Here is a 23,028-nt window from a genome sequence, read left to right as displayed (position 1 = left end):
AATGTATGCTTTATTGTAGGAACAGTGTCAGATGAAGAAGGAGCACCTCTTTTTCTTGCAGTATTTGTCTGATTTAGATTGCTCCTTTCTTCGGAAAAAAAAAATGCTGTAAAATTCCATGCCCATTCTCTTAGAAGAGAGAATTAGAGATTAAATCAAATGAGAAAAACAACTTCTAAAGGCCTAACAGACAGGCCAAAATAAAGCTGCTTCGGATCACTTTGGAGGTATGCTGTTTAAATGACACACACATTTTAAGAGGCCAGAAGCCAGTGCTCCAGGTCTTAGTAGTGGAGCGTGGCTTTGGCACATCTCCTGGCCTCTTAGGACACATGCATCATTTAAACAGCACACTTCCAAAGTGGCCCAAAGCAGCTTTATTTTGGCCTGTCTGTTCGGGCCCTAAGAAAGGTAAAGAAGGCCTGCTACAGACTGCCAAAATAAAGCTGCTTCGGGTCTCTTTGGAGGTATGCTGTTTAAATGATGCATGCATCCTAAGAATCCGGAAGCTGCACCAAAGCTGCACTCCAGTGCTTAGGAATGGAGTATGGCTTTAGCACGACCTCCGGACTCTAAGACCCATGCAACATTTAAACAGCATACCTCCAAAGAGACCCGAAGCAGCTTTATTTTAGCAGGCCGAAATTTAAAGATAAACTACAAGTGTAAGTGTTAAGTTTTAAAGTGACAATACATTGATTGGTTTATATCATGAAGGGATATTGTGTTGGAAAGATACTGGAGCAGTGGTATGAATTTCATTTGAAACAATAAACCGGAATATCACCTTCCACCTATGGAACTCAAGGATGTTAGTAAAACAACTGCATATTTAATATACAGTGGTACCTCGGGATACGAAATACCCAGGTTACGAAATTTTCGGGATACGAAAAAATCCCATAGGAAATCATTGTTCCGGGTTACGAATGTTTTTTTGGGATACGAAGAAAATTTTTGGTGCTTTTTTCGGCTTTTTCGCACGAAACGCGGCTTTTCCCCATTAGCGCCTATGGCAATTCGGCTTACGAAGGCTTTTCGGGTTACGAAAGCGGCCGCGGAACGAATTAATTTCGTAACCCGAGGCACCACTGTAATTGTGTTTTGAATTGACCTGAAAGTACAAATGTTGTTGAAGAAGAGCAGATTTTAGACCACAACTGTCTTTAACAGTCACTGAATCTGTACCTCTGTGCTTTTTGTCTTCTGTCAGGAGTAATTTCAGATCAATAGGCTTGAAACTTAAGTAGCCACTTGAAGTGCAAATCATATTATTCCTCTCCCAGAGGTACCAACAATTCATTTCTAAGACAGGCTGCAGAAACTGAAATATCGTGCATAGCTGCTGTCTTGCCTGTCAATTGATTAAGTGGTTTGAGTATAATTGGCAGTTTCAAATTGAGAAAAAAACCCAATGCAGAAATATTAGTTGCTCCAATCTTTGCTGCTTTGGTGTTAACTAGTGCAGTGGTGTTCTATAGCCACTGTGTGACCTACCCAATGGCAATCAGAATCCTTACTTTTTCAAAGCTAATTGTTCCATGTTTAGTTTACTAAACATCATCTGGATTCAGTAAAAAGCAAATGACCTGCACTGAATTAGTGTAATTGTAATACAAACAAAATATCACATAGTTTGGGGCTCATACAGGAAAGGAGAAAGTTGGGAAAACTTCCCTATTTGATAAATAAAACATGAAGATATAAAACAGGTTTAGCCATCTATTTTACCTATTATGTACTCTTAAAATATTAAGTTTGAATTTTATGTATTGTGTTGTCATATTCAGAATATAACTGTCTCAGACTGAAAACTTATGGTGAAACTGTAAGCTTCTATTAAACTTGGGATTTTAGAATAGTCAGCTGTTGTTTTGTGCCATCATATATCAAGAATGAAAAGAGAATACTAGTATATAAGGATCAGTGGTGAACTGATTTGAATTTCACCTTCACTAGAAACCTTGTGAGGCCTTATGCAGCATCTTCTCTCAGCCTCAGTCTTCCATGTATCATATAGCTCTGTACATCTTTCTGATTTTTTCTGGGTTTGTTCTTCAGGGAAATTGCAAAGTATCTCAATCTACATGATGAATAGATTGCACAAAAGCCTGTGTGTATGTGTGGATATCTGCCATGATGAGTGATTTTAATGTGATGTTTGTTCGGTGTTTGACTTTCCTCAGAACTTTCCCCAAAACGTGTGTTACCTCTTACCTATAGGGCTTATTAGTTTTAATTACACTTTGTTTATTGATTGTAGTATAGGATTTACTGTATCTATTGTATTTCTTTTATGCATTATCATGTCTTGCATGCTACATGAGAAGAGTTTTTGCCTTGTCTGTTTTCTCAACAAGTATGTGTGTGCTTTAAAAAAATGTTTTGGGGTTAGATCCCAAACTCATATTATGTTAAAACAGTGATGACTTTTAAGTAGTGTATGAGCATCTGGAGGTTTGTGCGGATGAGGAATGCACAGCAGGCAAACAGTCAAAAAGGAGGGGGAAGGGAAAATAGGTTCAGTCCTCAGTACTGTATTTTCAGTTATCATTCACATTGAAGAAAGTGGCAAATACAGAAATTCCAAGGGAAGGTAACTTGTATCAGCCCTAAAAATGACCTTTGGGAATATTTCCTCAGAGGTCCTTAAGTTTTTCTTTGCAATCATGAAAACAAGAACAGCACCCTCATTTTAGAAAATAGAGAATCATAGCCTTTGGGATACATATATTAAGTACATAGTAATAACACTAACTACCCAGTAGGCAGCAGGTCCTGTCTGATGTTGGAAGCTAAATACTGTAGAGTTAGCTCTGGTTAGTACTTGGATGGGAGACTGTCAAGGAATATCAGGTGCTGTAGGCTATATTTCACAGGAAGGAACTGGCAAAATCACTTCTGAGTATTTCTTGCTTAAGAAAACCCTATGAAATTCATAAGTCAACATACAAGTTGCCTTGCCAAAAGTCAACATACAACCAGAAGGCACATACACACAGTAACATGCAATCTGTGGATCCAGATTCATGTGATTGTAGGTGATCCTACATGGCACTTTCACCTTGCAGCATTTCAGTCACTCACTGCTTTTACTACATGTAGTACTTGGAAAATGACCTGTTGTGGAAATGGCCAGGTGGAGAAGAGTTAGTGTACCCTTCTGTTTACCCTTCTGATTCTACCATTGGTTCTGATATCAACACACACTGCTTGATATGTGCCTAGTGAGACAGTTTAACTCACCTCCAACTACACTTGTAAAATAAATAAATCTTCAACTGTATTCATAAAAAACTTGGATAGATGAAGTCAGACCTTGGAATAGGTTTTTTTTTAGATTATAGCTCCCAGAATCACCCAGTCACTGTGACCAGTGGCCACACTGGCCAAGAGAGTCAGCATGTAGCAATCTAAAAAAGTAATGTTTCCATGCTCTGGATGAGGTTAAAAGATAATTAGAAAACCAAACACTCTACACCTTGTAGAGTGAGGCCGGAGCAGAGATCTGTCAGGGACAACAATCAAACATAACAGCCAACAGGCTTCACCAGCATGTAACAGATCTGTTAAGGATAAGGTAGTTATAAGCAATATAATAATTAACACAATGGCCAGAATGGCCAGAACACACTATATCACCATCCCAAGTAGTTTGGGTCTGGTCTGATACTAAAGAGGTTCAGTACATAACTGATATTCTTCAAACTGAATTTCTTTGAAGGTTTTGTGTTTGAAAGTGTTTTCAGGAAGTCACCTTTATGCACTTGACCTCTTGGAGTGCTATCACAATATGTGTACAGAACTGTAGAATAATCTTGTAGCTGTAGATAAGATGTTTATCATTTGGTAACCCATCTTTGCTCTTAAACACGTGACAGTTGTTTCTTATCTTTTCCTCCTTCTGTGTCACTTATTATTGCACCAGCCTAGGTACCTCAGACTTTGCATTAGATAATATCCAAAGGTCATACTTTTAAGAGTGTATGCAATTTATGGGTATGCATTATGGATAGCTGAACTAGTGCAGCAAGTTATAAAAACAAAGTTCATGGAGAATTTTATGCATTTCTTCAGAAAAAGTTTAAATGGAAGAGCTTTAAGACTATGGTCCAAAACACACTGCAGAAATAATCCAGCTGGAGACCGCTTTAACTGCCTTGGCTCAATGCTAGGGAATTCTGGGAACTGTAGTTTTGTGAGACATATAGCTCTGTTGCTCCAGTAAATTGCAATTCCCAGGATTCCCTAGCACTGAGCCAGGGCAGTTGAAGCAGTCTCAAACTGGATTATTTCTGCTGTGTGATTTGTACCAGAGTTGATAAAAAAAATTCTGATGGATGTGTTCTGAAAGTTGCAACGTAAATGCTGTTGGCATTGTTAACTGCCCTCGACTCAGCCTTGACTCATGTGAACCCTGTGGATGAGACATCTGCAAGCCCCATTATACTCCACTGTGCTTAGGCCCTGTAAATTCAGGACCATGACCTCCCTGACGTGTGGTCTTCCTCCTTTCTCCTACCCCATCTACTTTACCTAGCATTATTGTCTTTTCCAATGATTCAAGCCTTCTCATGATGTGGCCTCAGTTTGATCATCTTGGCTTCCAAGGTTTAATAAGCATTTCTTCTTAGAGACTGGGTACAATGAAAAATCCTCAATTTATTTTAGTGACTTTTCCTAAGCAATCATTGGCAATTGTTTAGTTTAATAAAACATGATTATTAGTGCTTAAGGAAGCAATGAAATAATTTAAAGGAACACTTTGACTAGTCTTCTTTTGAATATAGACAAACATGTCCAAAGGAGGGCGACTAAAATGGTGAAAGGTCTGGAAACCATGTCCTATGACAGTGGTTCCCAACCTTCCTAATGCCGTGACCCTTTAATACAGTTTCTCATGTTGTGGTGACCCAAACCCATGAAATTATTTTCATTGCTACTTCATAACTGTAATTAAATATGTGTTTTCCAATGGTCTTAGGCGACCCCCATGAAAGGGTCATTTGACCCCCAAAGGGGTCCCGACCCACAGGTTGGGAACCACTGTCCTCTGAGGAACGACTTAGGGAGCTGGGGATGTTTAGCCTGGAGTAGAGAAGGTTAGGAGGTGATATGATAGCCCTGTTTAAATATTTGAAAGGATGTCATATTGAGGAGCGAGCAAGCTTGTTTTCTGCTGCTCCAGAGAACAGGACCCGGAACAATGGATGCAAACTACAGGAAAAGAGATTCCACCTCAACATTAGGAAGAACTTCCTGACAGTAAGGATTGTTTGACAGTGGAACACGCTCCCTCGGAGTGTAGTGGAGTCTCCTTCCTTAGAGGTCTTTAAGCAGAGGCTTGATGGCCATCTGTCGGGGATGCTTTGATTTGGATTTCCTGCATGGCAGGGGGTTGGACTGGATGGCCCTTGCGGTCTCTTCCAACTCTATGACTCTATGATTCCATGAAACTTACTCCCTGCTTCTCACTCTTCTGTATTTGTTTTTATCTGATGTAGAAATAAAATATCGTAATCTGTTGGAAATCTGGTATGATTTATCTGTTTCATTATTTTCAATTATACACTTTTTATTGATCCATTATCTGTTTGCTTTGTTTAACAACAAAATACATGTTTTAACGTATAATACTTTAAAAGATAATATTGACATGTTTCAAAAACTAGTTTAGCCTAGCAATTCTAGTAAAATCTGTTTGTTTTTTCTAGTATCACCACTACTATTGCTAGCAACTTGTCACAATTTTGGTTTTAAAGGAAGCTTATTGAGCTATTGTATATTCAGTTCATATTCTTTGTGGAGGTAGGCAGAAATTGCAATGAAGATGGTAAACAGAAGTGAATACTAAACAAAAAATACCCAACTATAGTACAGTCTATTCACATGTTGCAAATCAATCCATCTAAAAACTGAACAGCCAATTATATATTTATGTATGTGTGTGTGTGTATATAATTTTGCAGCTAATCTGAAAATAACTTTCTCTCTTTTTTCTGTTATGAATATATTAAAATTGATTTTTAAAAAAAGCTCAACTTTTCAAGGCTTTGACTCTAAAGATCTTCCAGAATTCTGTTGGATTGCTTCAGTGATTCTGGTGAAAGGCAGCATATAAATCAAATAAATAAACAATAAAATAAACAATTAAATGTTTTTATTGACAGTAGCACTGCAGTTTTTTCCTTCCCACTGCTGGTGCTTTCCTCTCCTCCTTCACCTTATCTGGTAAAGCCATTTGGTTATATGAAGCCAGTGAGTTGAATTACCTGATGGGTGCTGTTGTAACCTCTAGTCTAGGGTGTGCCTTTGTGTTATGTTCCTCACAGGGCTAGCAGCTTAGCAATGGGATTTGTTTTTATCTTGCAAGATAAAAGTTTGCCTTCTGTAGCAAACTGAATTGCATATACTGTATTAAACATTTAACTGTCACAGATGTATACTGTACTTACTACACACAGTCAATTATTTGGCCACAAGTAAGCAGTTTTTATTATGGTTCTGAGCTGCTGTGGAGCTGATTCCCAAACAACCTTGTAAAAGTGAAATAAAACTGAAGGGCTTGCTACATGCTCTAATGATCTTATATATGGTGGCTTATATAGTAAAGTTTATAGTGAGTCAGTATGTCATAGATCAGTGTTAATTACTATTTAGACTTTCAGCTCATTCTTTGTTAATGACACTGTAAATTTTCCTCTAGATAATCTCATCTTGGGAAAAAGGTGGGATATAAACAAACAAACACAAACAAACTTGATTTGTTGTCAGTTTTCTATGAAGTTAATAATGTCTCTGAACATGGAAAATATTAGAATATTTGAACAGACTTTGGGAAAGACTATGACATGCAGGGCTTATAAAATACAGGGATTTGGCCTTTGCTGGATGGTGTCACATTTCCTGTGAAATCTCAGGTTCATAGCTTGGGTCAGATCCTTACCTGGGATCTGAGCCTGTACACCTACCTTTTGGCTGTGTCCAGGAGTGCATTTCCACCGTTAAAACTTGTTTGCCAGCTGTGCCCGTTCCTTGACAAGTCAGTTCTGGCTACAGTGACACATGCCTTGATTGCATCCTGTTTGTACTACTGTAATGTGCTTTACCTAGGGCTGCTTTTGGAAACTGTTCAAAAACCTCAGTGGGGTCAAAATGCTGCAGCCAGGCTGCTGACCAGGGCTGAGCACAGAGATAGCAATAGCATTAGCAAGTACATTTCTATACTGCTTATCAGTGAACTGGCACTCACTAAGCGAATTACAATTTGTGAGCCAGTTGCCCCAACAAGCTGGGTACCCTTTTTACCAACCCATGAAAGGATGGAAGGCTGAGTGGACCTTGGAACCCTCCTCTAGGATAGAACGTACAATGTAGTGGCTGCAGTACCAACATTTAACTATTGTGACACTAGGGCTCCATGTAACTCCCCTGTTGAAACAGGGGCTATTTGTTCATTTCTTGGCAGAGTTCAGAGTTGTAGTTTTGACCTTTCAAGCCCTACATGGCTTAGGTCCGGACTACTTTAAAGACCTTATCTCGTTATATAAACTAGTTCACGCTTTAAGATTTTCAGGGGAGAGCTGTCTCTCTGTAACAACACATTTGCAGGTGCGGTTGGTGAGGATGTAGGACAGAGCCTTCTCTGTGGCTGCTTCCAGGACGAGGAACTCCATACCATGGGAGGTCCAGTTGGTCCCTTCCTTGCTCTCTTTCTTCCAGCAGGTGGAGACATTTTTATCTAAGGAGGCATTTAGAGTGTTAATGGGGAGTGGTATACTGTTTCTATTTTATTACGTTTTAAATATCTTTAAAATTCTAGGTTAACTTGAATTTTTAACATATATTTTTAAATCAAAGTTGCTTCTGAAACAGACTGGTAGTTTCAGCTGGCTTCAAGCTGGCTTGGGAGCGTGGCGTTTATACACACTATGCCCCCAAGTCACCCGGAAACTGCTCCAGCGATTACATGCCAGGTGACTTCTGGGCAACTTGGGGGTGTGGCATTTAGACCCCATGTCCAGGACCTGGCAAAAAGCCAGCTCCAGAGGCAAAAGGGTGGCTTTTTCCTGCCCCAAATAGGAGTAGATTTTAAAGCTCCTATTTGTGGTAGAAGCTGGCTGGATTGGGGCTATGTGTCTCTTTGCCATGGCCCCAATCCAGGGTTGTCTGTTTCACCACTTAGTTTCATTGTATTTTAACCTTTGTATTAAGAGAGTTTTTAAAAATTTAAGTGTTTTTAAGGTCTGTATGCCACTTTGGGTCCTATACTGGGACAAAGGTGGGATATAAATACAATAAAATACAATAGTAAACCTTTAGGGATACAGTTCTTAAAAGGAACTGCAGCCAGCATGGCAAGAGAGTATGGGGAGTTATGGATATTGTACTGTAAAAAGTAAATGTGATTCTCACCTATGAAACAGTGAAGGATAATTTTTCCTTTTGGAAAAAAAAGTACAATGTAACTACAGCATCACAATTTTACAGTTTCTGAGAGATCTTTTCACAGCTGTTGAACACTGGTGCTCAAAAACTGTAGTACACATTATGCTGAAGTCTATTTGACTTTGCTGGTTTGGTGCAATCATTTTTGGTTATGTGTGTGCATATGATACTTTTGAATGCACACCCATGATGCACCAAAACGACATTTTTTTACTGATAATTAGAGTAAATCTTTTATCTCTGATCGGTTAGTTTATAACATGCTGGATTTCTTTGTTTTGTTTTTTACATTGAGATGCAATGAAAATATGCACCTTGCAATCTCAAATGGCAGAATCAAATCACACCACTTCAGCCACCTGCTTCTTCACATTAACAACCTAATCTGAAAGCTGCTACACAGAAATTCTTTCTCACACACTTGGAATAACTTGAGAACTTCTGGGCTTTTTTTGAAGGAGCCAGGCTGAAGCTTCTTCCACCACAGCATTGCTCCTGTTTCTGTAATGGGTAACATTAGTATGAGAGCGAGCCCTGTGTTATTTTCTCATTTTATATTGGAAGGAATCCTATGACAGATGCTGCTTCATTGGTAGTAGGATCTAAAGGAGAGAGCACCAGCCTGTCACTTAATTATGCTTAATATGTTATCTACCGTATTCTTGCCTGCTCCAATTGACCTGTCAGAGTTTGTTTGTTTTTATGGTGTAAATGTTTGAATTACATTAGCAGAATCAGAAAACCCGATTAGCATGCTTCATTTTAAAATAGGTAAGTGCCCCAGAGCATTATAGAGTTGATTACCCAATTTGCTGTATTGTATAAAATGGAAATATGACACATGCGTTAGTATGATGAATTCTTATGTATTTAGCCAGAAAGTGCTTTCACTTCTTGGCTAAGAATCATGAAAGTCAAAATGATCTCTTGAGACTGATTAAGAGTAATAGATAAGTAATAGTGATATAGGAATGGCAAAGAATGATGTGCACAATGAGGCACAATTTAAATGAAAGAAATTGTAATGGGAAATAGCTACATTGATAGCAGATGGATTTGCTTCCTTTATCTTGTTGCTGCTGGAAATTCTAGAATAGCTAATCTTGTTTTTACTTGATTGAGAAACTTGAAAAATAAGGAAGAAAAAGTTGTTTTTTATGTGCTGAAATTGTGGATTTTTATAGACTTTTTTATCTTTTGAAAAATGCAGGCTATTTTTATGATTCCTACAAACCCCCCTCCAACATTCCGGAAGCCAGAGCTTTGGTCTGATGAATTCACTGATTTTGTGAAAAAATGTTTGGTGAAGAATCCCGAGCAGAGAGCTACTGCAACACAACTTTTACAGGTCAGTAATCAGCTGGTTTTATTCAAGAACATGTGTGTCAGGAGGAAGCTTAAATTTAGGCTCCATGAGGGGGCATAAAGAGGCTTGAATTTATGTTTATTATTACATGTATATCCTGCCTTTTTCCTACAGGAAGTGAAGGCAACTCACAACATAATTAAAAACCAGAGACACTTAAGAACTCATTAAGTTTTAATAATAGAATATAGTTAAGCAGATTACAGTGAGCCCTTGGTATCCACTGGGGTTTGGTTCCAGGACCTCCTATGTATACTGAAATTTGTGGATGCTCAAATCCCATTTTATACAGTGGGGTAGTAAAATGGGGTCTCTTATATAAAATGGCAAAATAAAGGTTTTCCTTTTTGGATTTTTTTTAAAAAAATATTCAAACTGTGGATGTTTGAATCTGTGGATGCAAAATCTGTGAATACAGAGGGCTGTCTGTATCATATTTAAAAACAATTGATTTTAAAACAACTTCAAAACACATTGGGAAAAAGAAAAGTCCAGCAGTCCCCTTAAAAGCTTTTTCCTCTGTAGCCAGGCAGTTCTCAAAACATGAATGAAAATACATTTGTTTGCTCAAAATGGAAGAGCCCAAGTGTCCCCCATGTAATTCTACTGGCCCACATGTCTGCCCTGAGTTATTTTGTTCTCAGCTTCATTGTCAGATGATGATAGAAAAGCCTGCAGAGGTTATATAGAACTTGTTCCCATTCTCTTGTTGAACTACTTCTATTTAGGGAAGACAAGGAAAATCTGTTTGGCAAATAACTATGTCCTGCAAAGATGTGGATCAAAGGGAACTTTTCTACTTGCCCAATTTTCTAAAATATCTTTGATACTCAAGCTATTGTTAGTTTTAAACATATTTGTATTTGAAATGCCACTTTTTCCTCTTTCATTCTTCCTAATTCTGAAATGAAATTGGTAAACGATTTCTAGCAGGTGGCAAATTTGGACAGGACCTTTTTGATAACGCTATTGTGTTTTCCTCGTACTTGTCCCTCCCTTCTTCTTGTCCTCTTTTTTTATTGTTCTTTGAACGCCAAATTGGATTCAGAATTTAGATATAATTTTTCCAGGTAACTAGTTATGTTACATTAATGCCGTTTTTTTAGTAACTAAAGTATAACTCATTTATTTTACTATTTTTAAAAATGTCCCTTCCTATAAGATCTCAAGTTAGCATACAAAAAAAGTTTAAACAATGTAAAGCAATAAAAGTTTTAAACAGTAAAAATAGACAGTCTAACAGTTTAATATGTTTTAAAAAAATTAATCATTTTAAAAACCATGTGCATGTACAGATTTTGAAAAATCATTAGACCCCAAGCACTAATAAAAAATCATGTTTTAATTTGGCATTGGAATGAAGCCAGTGTTCGTACCGATCATATGTCTTTGTATGATTGTAACTTATTGACAAATAACTCTTTCTGTGGTATAACTGTAATGTTCAAGTTACTTTTATGGTTAAGAGGACATGGCTTTCACTCAGTGGTCAATAACACATTGTTTAAGTCCTGACTCATCTGTGCCTTGTGCTGTACCTCATGATCTGTTGCAGGTATTGTGATATGATGAGGAGAATATGTTTTGTATCACAGTCCCATGGCTGATAGCATTCAGATGTTTTTTAAAGGAAATAACTAAAAAGTATGAATAGACAGAGTATTCATTATTAATTGTTTTTCTGTAGAATAAGATGTTTCCAGATGCTGAAGAAGCCCTTGAGAGAATAATAGAGCAGCAGCAAAGATTATTTGTATTTCACAAATTTTGGGGGTGGGGATTTCCATGCATTTTTTTTTTTTACATCTTGAAACAACCTGTTTCTTGTGCAGGAGATATTATGTGATGTGAAAAAACACTGCTTCGCCACAAAAAAAATGTTTTTTTTTGTGTGCACAGAAAAACATGTATTTCTGGCACAGGAATAATTCCCTTCTGTGCACAAAAGCCCACATTTTTTTGTTCAGGAAACAGTGTTTTCTGCATAGCACATGCACATATCCTGCACAAGAATATATGAATACTTCTTGACACTGTATGAAATCTTTAGTTTCTCTAGCAGATGGAGAATGTTTGTCCCTACAAACTACTTTATTAGGATTGGTTGAAACTATTGCTAGAAATTGCTTGTTAAAAATAACCTTCCAAGCTCTGAATAAGCACAAGAATCTTACATGCTTTACTTTTATTGCTAAAGTTCTAGCTTTACATTTTTTCAGTTACAATCATTTTTTTTAATACTTGTTGGAATAGTGGAAAATTAAACAATCTCAAGGTAGGCACAAACTATTTTTCTCCCCCAAACGTTACTGGCAGCTATTGTTCTGTCCCCAGTAAATACCAGAAGAATACCACCTGTTTTGCTTTTAGGTGGGACTGGGTGAGTACTCAAGTCTATTTTTCTGTAGTATAGAGTGGTAAATAAACAAGGGTTTATTTGAATAGCACAGAAAAGAAGTGAGCATAACTTTGTTACTTTAATTTTTAACCTTTTCCTTCATTTAATGACTTCAGGCAGTGATGTCATTCAGCTATTTCCACATGTTAGTTACAACGCAGTGGATATCTGATTTTGGAATGGAGGGCTGGAGATTATAAATTGATTGGAAGAATGAATTATCTCTTCAAGAAAGTGTCTTGGGGGGAAATTTATAGGCCATGTTGGAATAAATAAGATTTTTTTTCTTAATGATTACATACACTAAAAGAGGATGCTAATCTTATCACAAAAAAGTTTGTTATCCTCCTAAGGAAGATGCCAAACTGCAATATTATTATAATTCCTAATTAGACTCTTTGGAGGAGTCACTGGCCTGTTACAGACAGCCAAAATAAAGCTGCTTCGAGTCACAGTGGAGGTATGGTGTTTCAATGATGCGGTGCGTCCTAAGGGTCCGAAGTCACACCAAACGCCACGAGCGTGTGGCTTTGGTGTTGGCTTCTGACCCTTAGGACGCACGCATCATTGAAAACCACCATACCCCACTGTGACTCGAAGCAGCTTTATTTTGGCTGTCTGTAACAGGCCACTATTTCTTTCATTATCCAGAAACTTGACTATTAAAGGGATGATAGAGACAAGACCACAAAGTACAACTCTCCTTAAAATATTTTTATTTATTTTTATTTGTTTTAAATATTTTTAGGTTATGTAAGGATGACATTCTCTCAGATTGTTTTCCAGCTAGTTTTAAAGCAGTGGAAAAATATTAGCAAAAGGTATAGGATTTTCTGAAAGCATGTGTTCTAACTACCTCCAAATTTGCAGTAGTGACAACCTGGTGGCAGAACTCTCTTCCAAAAGTGTGTAAGCTATATTTAAATAGGTGGTGACGAATATGATAACTATAATTAAGTATCCTCTGCCCATTTCAAGGCTTTTTATTTGAACTTAATTTATATTGGGTCTTGCTATTGACTCAGGTCATGTTAAAATACAGGTTCTTTAAAGGTGAAGTGGCTGCGCTGCTTATGCCTTCTAATTTGCATTGTCAGATTGTTAAGATGAATTAAATGGTGTAACTGAATGCATTAAAAAGTTTGTTTTCTCATGTCAGGTTATCTTTGCTTTGTTTATTTACCACCTAATTCGCATTTCCTTTGGGCAATTACCTCTTTAACTGTAATTCTGTTGTATTTTCTAGTGAGATTCCTCTCATGGTTGCAATGTACCTAAACAAACAAAAAGGAAAATCCTATTTTTTTTTGTGGGTTTTTTGGGATGCCGGCCATGAAAGCCTTTGACTTCACAAAATCCTATTTTCTTGCAAACCAGTTAAACAGATCATATGTTTTCTTATTTCAGATTTAATTGCTGTCCAAAGGGAAATGCTGCTTCATGCAGTGGTCTGTGAAGTTGATTGACATGTTGTTTTAACATGTTATATCTATTCATAATATATGTACAGATTGTGTGTAGGATTCCTTTTGTTTAACTGTGTGGGTTTATTTTCTAGCATCCTTTTATTAAGAATGCCAAGCCAGTCTCAATTCTAAGAGATCTGATTACTGAAGCTATGGAAATTAAGGCTAAAAGGCATGAAGAGCAGCAGAGGGAACTTGAAGAAGAGGATGAAAACTCGGTACGTTAGAATTATTTTGACAGTTACAAAAGCTTCATATTTAAGCTACACATTTAAGTGATTTCGCCTGAGTTGCCTACGCCTCAGTTTTTTGGATTTCATTCTTGGCAAGTGCTATGCATAACATCTAGTGTAAAAAAAAGTTTGTATAAATGTTTTAGAAGGGGTGTGTGCATATACTGTACTCAATGGAGGCCTTCATATATATGGTTCTTAAGCCAAATCTCATATCTGTTTTTTAAATTAAAGAAAATCCTATCCTTTCTGTTAAGATACTCCCTTATAATCTGTTTTTTTTAAATCAAGAAAATTAAAAAATACAGTTTCTATGGTAATAACTTCTAAGTAAAAAAATTCAAGCAGAAGAAAGGGTGCTAATGACCTTCCTCTCAATCTTGTTTACCGTTGTTGTGCATGTCCATATTTTCACACCTCAAGTAATAAATGTATGATCAATCTTACAGTCTGTTTTTAGAATGGGCTGCAAGAATTTGACTTATAAGTCAGAGTATAAGTTTCAGCTAGCTCAGTATTGTTTGCTGTGACTGAAAGTAGCACTTCAGGGTTTTAAACGTGATGAGTTTGTCTTAGTCCTATCTAGAGATATCCAGGAATAAACTTGAAATCTTTTGCATTTAAAAACCAGGTACTGGGAGTTAGGGTTTGGAAGAGAAATTCCTCAGACACATTAATTTTAGAATTTGCTTTTGATACTGTTTTCTTGTACAGCAGAATTGAAGGTATGCTTTGTAGTTGGAACCTAGTTTGGCAGGTTAAAAAACACATTTTATTGTGCAGTGTAAAATAACATTACCGTAATGTAGTGTAGTGTAGACTGAAGGCAGTATTCTATAACCCTATTTAATTTGTATGCTGATAACATATGAAAAGCAGGACTCAGAGGAGGGAGGCATGACAATTGGGGGAAGGAACATCAGCCGTTTAAGATATGCAAATGACACCATAGTCCAAGCAGAAAATATCAGAGATATGGAAAGATTATTGAAGAAGGTCAAGACAGAAGTGCAAAGGGAAGTTTACAGTTGAACATCAAGAAAACAAAAATTATGACGACAGATGAGGTACATAATTTTAAAGTAGACAATGAAGAGATTCAAATAGTTCAAGATTTTCCATACTTAGGTTCAATCATCAATCAGGATGGAGACTGCAGTCAAGAAATCAGAAGACTAGGACTTAGAAGGGCAGCTGCGAAGGAACCAGCCAAGATCCTGAAGTGTAAAAATATATCATTAAATACCAATGTCCATGTCTTCGTATTTCCCATTTCTATGAATTATTTACATTTCTAGTTGGCAGATTTTTATCCCAAGCAATCTTTTTATGTGTATTATTTTATTTTTCTGTGTTATATTTTATATTGATGCTGATCTTTGACCGTAATAAAGAATTTCATTTCATTTTATTTCTATGTATAGTTGTGGGAACTGGACAGTGAAGAAAGCTGATAGGAAAAAAAACCAACTCATTTTTGATGTGGTGCTGGAGAAGAGTTCTGAGAATATCATGGACTGTTAAAAAGACAAATACATGGGTGCTAGAGCAGATCAGGCTTGAGGAACGATTACTAATCTGAGGTTGTCCTATCTTGGCCATATCATGAGACTTGGAAGTCTCTCATTCATAGGATCGTGATGAGTTGAAGTTGACTCAAAGGCAGTTAACAACAAAAGACTAAAGTTGTGTAGCATCATCTGGAATGTTGCTATTTAAAAGTGCATAAAAACATACACCTGTTTCTTGGAACATAAGCTATAAATGTACCCATTGTGTATATATCCTGCAGAATACACTGTCTTCCAGCCATAGATTCAACACGGGAATCAATTTAGTAGTCTGCAATTACAGGCTGAATCCTTCCTTCTTAGTGGAATGTTATCATAATTGTGTTTATCTGTACTGGGAACAAACAAAACCAACTGTTGTGAGACAGTGGAATGGAGACGTTGTAATTTTGTTGCTTCTTGTTTTGATGAGGCAAACCCTATTTTTATATAAACTAAAAAAAGAGAAAAACCCAAACAGGAGCAGTTTTCTTTTAAATTATTCAGTCCATTAAGGAGACACGTTAATTTAAGAGTAAACTGCAGGGGAAGAGCTTTTCAGCTTCACAAGACCAAAATACAAAAGTGCTTGAGATCACAAATGTATTTCTTAGAAAAGCAATCACAGACAAAGGCTATGTTATATTGTATTACATAATTTTAGCTGTTCTAAGATGATGATTTCTTTTTCACCTGTATGCTCTTCTTTGCCTCCCCCCCCTCACTGTTGTAAAGTACCCTTTATAGGACTCTTCAAATGATATGACAGGGATTTTAAATATATAACTTTGTTGAATAGAAACAGCTTGAGTAGTTGTCATAGGGCTATTTAAGTATAGGAGCAATCTGTGTTTTTGTGCTGTGTTTTCTAATTAAATAAACTACCAGATGTTTCTCAATATTAGTAAATTAGTTTGCTTTTGCTCTCTGAATTGCTGAATAGTTGCTGTTTTATTTATTGTTTGACAAGAGTTCTGCATTACTTGAACCAGGTGAATTACTTTATTACTGGAAATTGGTTAAGTAAAAGGCATTGTTTTACCTGCTTCTTTTCATACTTAGCACAATGAGACTGCTAAGTAAACCCCTGAAGTATTCATTGTGAATCACCATAGTTTCATCAGTTGTCTTTGAATCAGAAAGAGAAATCCAAGTGACTGGTTTATTGGCCAAATTTATATTTCCTTGAGTATTGTGTGGAAGAGGCCAGAGTTAAAAACTGCTCTTCCATCTACCATCAGAGAAAGACATTCTTCCCTTTAACACTGATGCTTGTATTACATTTTATGAAAGGTTAGCGTGACAGTGCCTCTCTTACTAGATATGCTAAAACGGAAGAGTTACAGGAACTAATTTTGATTGCTACAAAGCAGTTAAGATCTTATTAGATCACATCTTACTTCAAAAAAGCAGTGATTCAAAGGAAAGGCTTGGAAATTTCGTACTAATTTTGAGTGTGTTGATAATCGGCTTTGTAAGATAAAATGGACTTGTCTGTTTTCTGTTTAAGGTTTATTAGAGGAAAATGGCCTGTGGTAATTATTTCAAAATACAGTATGTCTTCAAAAGCTCAAATGGACACCTGTAGCCTGGCCAACTCTCATAAACAAGTAGCAGTGTCTACCTTGTCTGAAAGCTATGCAAAATATGATAGGAAATAATACTTTTGAAATTAAGTTTAGGCATGTTACAGGAATAGCTTGTCTGAAGAGAATGTATTCTGACAAATTGACATGTTTTGATAGGTGCTGAGGTAATTTTACAGATTTTTTTAATTAAGTAAAAAGTGCAAGCTGAGTACTCTACAGAAGGTTAATCCTAATATCAAAGTTTAAATGTTAGTTTAAGCATTACGAAACATGACCAATCTCTTCTTTTACGCATTTTTGAAGTGTGATGCAAATTTGATTCTGAGGTCAGGCAGCTGTATTATGAAAACGTAAAGTCACTTGTTGCCTGGCAGCCCCCAAAAAACATGTCCAAATATTTACTTCTATGAATTTTTTAAAAAAGAAATGAACTACTAATCAATTTTTACTATATTTTTTGCTTTACATTTAAGTTCCTTTAATACTTGTTTAAAGCATACTGTTGAATACATCCAAATAATTAACATTTTTTGTAATATTTGACAAAACAAAGGGTACAGTCACCTCATCTGTGCCGAGTGCATCCTTCCCTGGTACTGATTCCTAAAAATTAATTTCATTGATATGCCTCAAGAAATAGTTCTTAATTTAAAATAGCTAGAGTTAAGTAATTAGGATTGTTGGGGGAGAAATCATTTTTCTGTTGATTTATTTCTTGTTTGCAACCATTATATTTGTGCCATCATGTTTTTACTGCCTTTCTAAAAATATGGAAGATAATAAATTCTTATTTTTTAGTCCTGGAACTGTGTGAAGCACACAAAAGTGGTGGAATATGTATGCTGCCCACCTGTTGCTTAAAATACCGTTTTCCACATATATTTGTGGAAATCAATGAAACTTGCCTTTTCGTTGGTAGACAACAGTCTCTGACTTTTATTGCAATACCTTATACTTTTATTTATAAAATTTGTCTCAGCTTCTAATGATTTATTAAATAATTAAATTCCCCTGACTTCTTGAGAGGAACAAACAAGATTTACAGTACTGTATTTAAACATTGAGGAATACCCATTTTTGGTAGTCTGTGATGAAACATATACTGTATGTGAAAGCTGGACAATGAAGAAAGTGGACATTCATGACCTTTGATTTACTCAGAATCAGTTGGACACAAGTATTTTTGAAAAGATAGGTGTTGAGCAAGTGCTCAGATGGCTGATAATTGGGTCCTGCTAGTGCAGTGATGGTGAACCTTTTAGAGGCCGAGTGCCCAAACTGTAACCCAAAACCCACTTATTTATAGCAAAGTGCCGTGACTCTCTGGCTTTCTAATAACAAACTCTGGCAAACTCTGTGCTGGGGTGACGGCATATATGCCCACAGAGAGGGCTCTGTGTGCCACCTCTGGCACGCGTGCCATAGGTTTGCCATCACTGTGCTAGTGTCTGTAGAGGAGCTGCCATGGTGTAGGGTTTTGAGCATTGGACTGTGACTCTGAAGACTAAGGTTTGAATCCCCACTTGGGTATGGAAACCCACTGGGTGACCTTAGGCAAGTCACATATTTGCAATCTTAGAAAATCCTGTGATAGGTTCACTTTAGGGTTGCCATAGGTTGGAAAGGACTTGAAGGCACACAACAAGTGTCAGTAGACATATTTTTCCATTTCCTCACTTGGCACCATTGTATCTTAGGCGTTCATATAACTACTAATATATATATTTTTGGAATAGGGGTTTTCCCCCCAAAGGCAGTGATTAAGTGTTTATTGTATAAAGTACTAAATTTTGTTTCTATGTTAAGTTTTAAAATTAAGACTTCCATTTTACTTAATTGTCTTTGCTGCCCTCTAGTGCTCCTCTGTATATAGACAAAGAGTGGTTAACATTGCTGCTAGGTTACAAAATGGATTTCAGGTTTGTTATTGTGTGTGTCTTCAAGCCACCTGTAGACTTATGGCAACTCCATAAATTTCACAGGTTTTTCTTAGGTAAGGAATACTCAGATGCAGTTTTGCCAGTTGCTTTATGTTAACTAGCTATAAAGGAGAAGATACCATACATTTTGTTAAATTCAATTGTCATGTATTTTATACTTGTAGGATATGTAAAAATTGTTATTACTGTGAAAATCTTCAGGTATTTGTGAAGGAGGTCTCTGTCTGCTGAATTACTAAAGTGCATTCGTTTAGCAGAAATTTTGGATCCATACTGCAGAAGAGGCAAAAGTAGTATACGTAAATAACAAATCTAACCTTCTTAAAATAGTTTCCTGGCCCTAAATTTATGCACTAAACCCTAATCAAGAACACAGTTCAGATCTATTGATGCTTTTCCAACAACAGCAAAGAATAATTCCCAGCATACTTTAATCAAAACCATTAACCTTTAATTACCTTAGATAAGTTACCATTCTTTTAAAGCAGAAATAAACACATTTTTGTGCCTCCCATGTGAGTTGTATATGTTTAAAGTGCATTCGTGTGCACCTCCCAAAGCATGCACACATTGACTGACCCCACCCTACATACATGAAGTTTCTCTTGAACCTTGGAAGCCAGCTATCAGAGAGCTGCTGATTCCTAGAGCACACTCTGGGATTTAGGTCTTCTGAATAATGATTTCTCAAATATTTTCTTGGATGCAAGTCCTTTGAGTGCTGGTTACTAGACTGTCCTTGCACATAATGCATCTCAGAGTATGCACAGTTTTACATGCTGTATATACTCATGTATAAGTCTAGAAATTTTAATAATAATAATAAATAATAAAAGCTTTATTTATATACTGCCCTTCGAAAACATCAGGGCGGTTTACAGCAATACAAATTACATATACATAAAGTAACAGGGCAGGAAACAACAACAACAATACAATTAACTTAAAACTCATGCCGGGTCATCAGTGCAGCTGGCAAATATGTATGTATGTATGTATGTATGTAGGGCAAAGATGGCAAACTTCTGACTTGCAGGCTGAATATAGTCCAGAAAACATCACATATGTGATACCCATCCAGCATACCAGTTGTCTTGCTACCTGAGCTCTTATTTGAATTTATGGGATGTTTTCTCCTCTCGCCTGCAAGCTGCAGTAAGACTTTTACAAAGTTGACATTGATGCAATGTGTGGTACATTAACTTTGCTGGGGATGGAAGGGCAACCACTTTCTTTTCCTTTCCCCTCAATTGTCACCTTAATCCAAAATTGACCTTTATGCACTGTAACTAGGCTTTTTAAAAAAATGAGAGTGCATGTGAGGTTGTATGACTGGGTTGTTTTAAAATGACATTAGAAGCTGCATGCCAGCAGTGGGTGGTCTTTTCCTCTTTGGGGCCATGACCCTGCCCACTAGCTGTCTTGCCAGATGTCATACGTTCTTCTGGAACCAATTCAACCCTTCAACCCACGTGTAAATGGTGCCATGTTAGAGATGCAGTGGAATTCCTTGTAAATGTTTCTTATGCTTACCTTTTTAAACATTGGAATGGGCTGGAAATATTGGAAGAAACATTAGCATATTTGTACTGTAATGTGAACATACATTATCAGCCATGGTGTATCTTTGGTAGTCAATGCTGGAAGAATTGAGCCATACACCTGGCTGCTATAGCACTCTATGGGACTACTTACTACCCTCTGGAATAGGTTTTTTGGGATATGTGGAGGGCTTCAGGGAAGAGGGGGAAATGTCAGTGGTTTTGGCAGAAACAAGGGAATCCAGCAGTACATTCAGTCCTGTTGAAACAGTTGCATAGATGATACTATTGTCTTCCTCCTACTTCTCAGTTTCATGCCGAGCCCAATGTGGGTATTCAGATTGAAAGATTGGGAGGTCATTTTCAAACAATATGAGGAACATTGCCACAGCATAGAGAGCCAGTGTGATGTAGTGTTTGGGTGTTGGGCTTGGACTGTGGAGACCAGGGTTCGAATCCCTGCTTGAACATGGAAATGCACTGGGTGACCTTGGGCAAGTCACACTCTCTCAGCCTCAGAGGGAATCATAGTGTCATAGGCAAAGGCAACCCACCTCTGAACAAATCTTGCCACCAAACTCTGTAATAGATTTGCCTTAGGGTCACCATGAGTTGGAAAAGAAAAAACACATCAAGAAATTATGAAGTACTGTACTGTACAAGTATGGTTCCACTGTAGTAATTTGGTTTAACAGTTTTTGAAGATTTACTGTATATTGTTTTTGAATATTTGCTTGTGTATAAATGGACCTAGTGTATAAGTCGATCTCATGTATGGGTCAAGAGACATGTACTGCCTAAAATAGTGTGAGAGTGAAAAATCCATCAGAATTCTTATAAGCCTATGATTTTATTACTGTTTTTCCTTATGACTTAAATTTATCTCTGTAAACATTGCTGACTTAATTCCTTGTTTTTAAAGAAGCATCATTAAATATGACACAGTATTTTGCTTTTCCTTTCAGGAACAAGGGAGTAGTTTCATTGAATGGTACTGTCTGCTTGTGTTTTCTACTTAGCATACACTTCCCCAGCAGTAGTTGGAAAAAAACCCTCTTTTCTCTTCTCTCAAGGTGAATTGGTTGTGTTTTGCCTCATATTTTCCTCATGTTTATAGCTGACTTCTTGCTGTATGTAATACCAGTTGCCACTTTCTGGAAAGTCAGGAAAATGGAAATCAGTCAGGGAAACTGGTCAAAACTCTAGGAAAGTTGAGGAAACTGTGATTAGTATATATTTGTATAATGGATTTATGAGATGTCACTGCAAGAGAAGAGTCAGCACCTGTGGCAGTTGGAGGAGAGAAGCATGAGAACATAAATGTAACAATGTCCACACATTCTATAATATAATTATGCTTCTTTGAAAATGTATTAGCTCATTATTAATAGTAGAACAGAATAAAATTATCCTGTATGCAACAGTATTGTTTTATTATGGGGAAAGTGACTGGATTTCAACTGAATCATTTAGGCAATTAAACCAACAGGAGTCTGTTTCAATTGATTAGAAAAGGTGAATATTGACAGCAGTCAATAAACTGGCTGGCTTACTTTGTGTGTGAGTGCATGTGTTTTCAAGTTGCCTGTCAGTTTATGATGACCCCCATGAATTTCATAGGCTTTTCTTAAGCAAGGAATACTTGGAGGTGGTTTTGCTAATTCCTTCCTCTGAAATACAGCGTACAGCAGGGTCAGTAAACAGTAACTTTTGGTAGGGCTTCTTTCTATTTTAGAGGAGGGATCTCTCAAACAACAAATTTTGTTTCTGTAATGTCTTGAGGGGTTTGTGGCTGAAAAGGAGGGGGGATTGGGGGAATGCTGTGGTATGTGGGGGTCCCAGGGACTCTATAGAATCCCCCCACCACTGTATGATTCTCTCTCCTATTTTACAGGAGGCATACTTGACTGCTCTTGGTAGGAAGGATGTGTAAAAACCAGTGCTGTGAATTGTCCAAGACAAAGTGTTTTGTTTTAGTACACAACTGCCATTGGATTTAACCCATTGTATGAAAATAAAGGGTGCTGGAAAAGAGTGCTACCATGGACAGCCCAAAAAACAAACAAATGGGTCCCGGAACTCTCCCTGGAATCCAAGATGATCAAATTCAGGCTGTTGTACTCTGGCTACGTCATTAGAAGGCACAAATCATTAGAAAAGATAATAATGCTAGGAAAGATAGAAGGCAGTAGAAAGAGAGAAAGATCTCATGCACGATGGATAGACTCAGTCAGGGAGGTCATGGGCCTGAGTTTACAGGTCCTAAGGAGAGCAATGGAGGAAAGGGAGATCTTGGAGACGTCTCATCCACAGGCTTGCCAGGAGCCAGGGTCAACTTGAGGGCAGTTAACAGTTATTAATGAAAATGAGAGGAATACTTCTGTAGCACTCTCAATAATTAGAGAAAAAAATCTTTCAAAAATATTATATAAAAAGCCAATACTGTAATTTCTTAATCACAAATTGTTTTATTGCAAACTAGTTGTAGATAAAAGGA

At 37.0% G+C, this 23,028-nt stretch overlaps 1 protein-coding gene across 2 annotated transcripts in view; it reads left to right on the top strand.

Moving 5' to 3' along the window:
- The window catches only part of STK3 (serine/threonine kinase 3), an 881,840-nt gene that overhangs the window by 57,390 nt on the left and 801,422 nt on the right, over nucleotides 1–23,028 (top strand). For both annotated transcript variants that reach the window (XM_042464942.1, XM_042464941.1), the window contains 2 exons: nucleotides 9,659–9,796; nucleotides 13,771–13,896. In XM_042464942.1, coding sequence (XP_042320876.1) covers nucleotides 9,659–9,796; nucleotides 13,771–13,896 — 264 coding nt within the window. The remainder of the gene's footprint in view (nucleotides 1–9,658; nucleotides 9,797–13,770; nucleotides 13,897–23,028) is intronic.

Source organism: Sceloporus undulatus, chromosome 4 (genome assembly GCF_019175285.1).
Source record: "Sceloporus undulatus isolate JIND9_A2432 ecotype Alabama chromosome 4, SceUnd_v1.1, whole genome shotgun sequence".
NCBI classification, from domain to species: Eukaryota; Metazoa; Chordata; class Lepidosauria; order Squamata; family Phrynosomatidae; genus Sceloporus; species Sceloporus undulatus.
Note: the sequence above shows the minus strand (reverse complement) of the source record. Positions and strands in the feature narration are given on the sequence as shown.